The 1,017-nt window shown below is 53.9% G+C and overlaps 1 protein-coding gene across 1 annotated transcript in view; it reads right to left on the reverse strand.

The window, feature by feature from the left end:
- The window catches only part of CSUI_006286 (proteasome subunit alpha type), a 3,961-nt gene extending 3,038 nt beyond the window's left edge, over positions 1–923 (reverse strand). Inside the window, exon 1 of the mRNA XM_068066450.1 lies at positions 66–923. Within this exon, the coding sequence (XP_067921574.1) occupies positions 66–347 (282 nt within the window). The 5' untranslated portion in view covers positions 348–923. The remainder of the gene's footprint in view (positions 1–65) is intronic.
- Between the last annotated feature and the right edge of the window lie 94 nt (positions 924–1,017).

Genomic DNA, 1,017 nt, shown 5'->3' on the forward strand with positions numbered 1-1,017 from the left:
GTTACCCTTTGCGATGACCCCTACTCCAGCCTGTTTCAGGCCCTCGTAGACCAGTCGATTCGTACCTCTTTGCGGCCTTTCTTCATTACTACGCGAAAGTCCGCTGGCATGCCGGCGCAGACACACCCAATATTCGGCGTGAAGATTTCCACCTTGCGAACGGAAGATTCTTCAATCAGAGGAGTGCTCAGCTTCTTCTCAGCGGCGATGACAACCCCGTTCTTCGCTTTAATACCCAGAGCAGGCGCGCCTTGTTGCACCCTATTGAGAGCATACTCAATCTGCACCAGCTTCCCGCTAGGGGAGAAGGTGGTCAGACTAAAACTGTACTCGCCGTCAGCCGCCATCGTGAAATGGAAGTAGGCAAGATTCGTAGGGAAGCAAGAGAGCGAAAAAAAAGAAAGGCGTTATTGCTTCCTACCACGAAGATCGGGCACCTGGACAGGAGACACACCGTCTGAGCACTGTTCTCGGCGACTGATAACTGCTGAAAAGAAGGACACGCCAACTTTCCTCCTGCGTTCTCTCAAAAGAATGGAAACTTCACAAGGGATGATGGATTCCGTCACCGTGTTACAGACCCACGTGTTCCCTAGCCTTGAAGGCTCGTTCCTTGTGGGTCAACCGTGTGTGTACGCGGCCGTACAAAGAAAGTGAACGCCACGGAGAGCAGGACCAACGCGGGAACAAACCAAGTAAGCCGACGCACCGCTTGCAGTGAAAGTGAGTGCTGCGTACAAACAGCGAAAGACAGGAGGCACCAAGGCAGGGAACTGATTGACGGACAACGCAAGGTACCGACGACTGCACAGGGGCGACAAGGAAACGTGAACTTGGTCGTCACCTCGCCTTGAAGAAAGTAGCCTGAAATAGAGTGCTGGAATGCCCAGAGTTACCGAGTAGAGCTGTGCACTTTGCGGCTGTTCATAAGGTGGCCATCTCGCCAACTTCACAGAAAAGCGGAGACGCTGCGGCAGACGAAGGGATTAGGCGGGAGCCGCCGAGATTGCTGTCCGC

This window comes from Cystoisospora suis (assembly GCF_002600585.1).
Source record: "Cystoisospora suis strain Wien I chromosome Unknown contig_3151, whole genome shotgun sequence".
In the NCBI taxonomy this organism is placed as follows: domain Eukaryota; phylum Apicomplexa; class Conoidasida; order Eucoccidiorida; family Sarcocystidae; genus Cystoisospora; species Cystoisospora suis.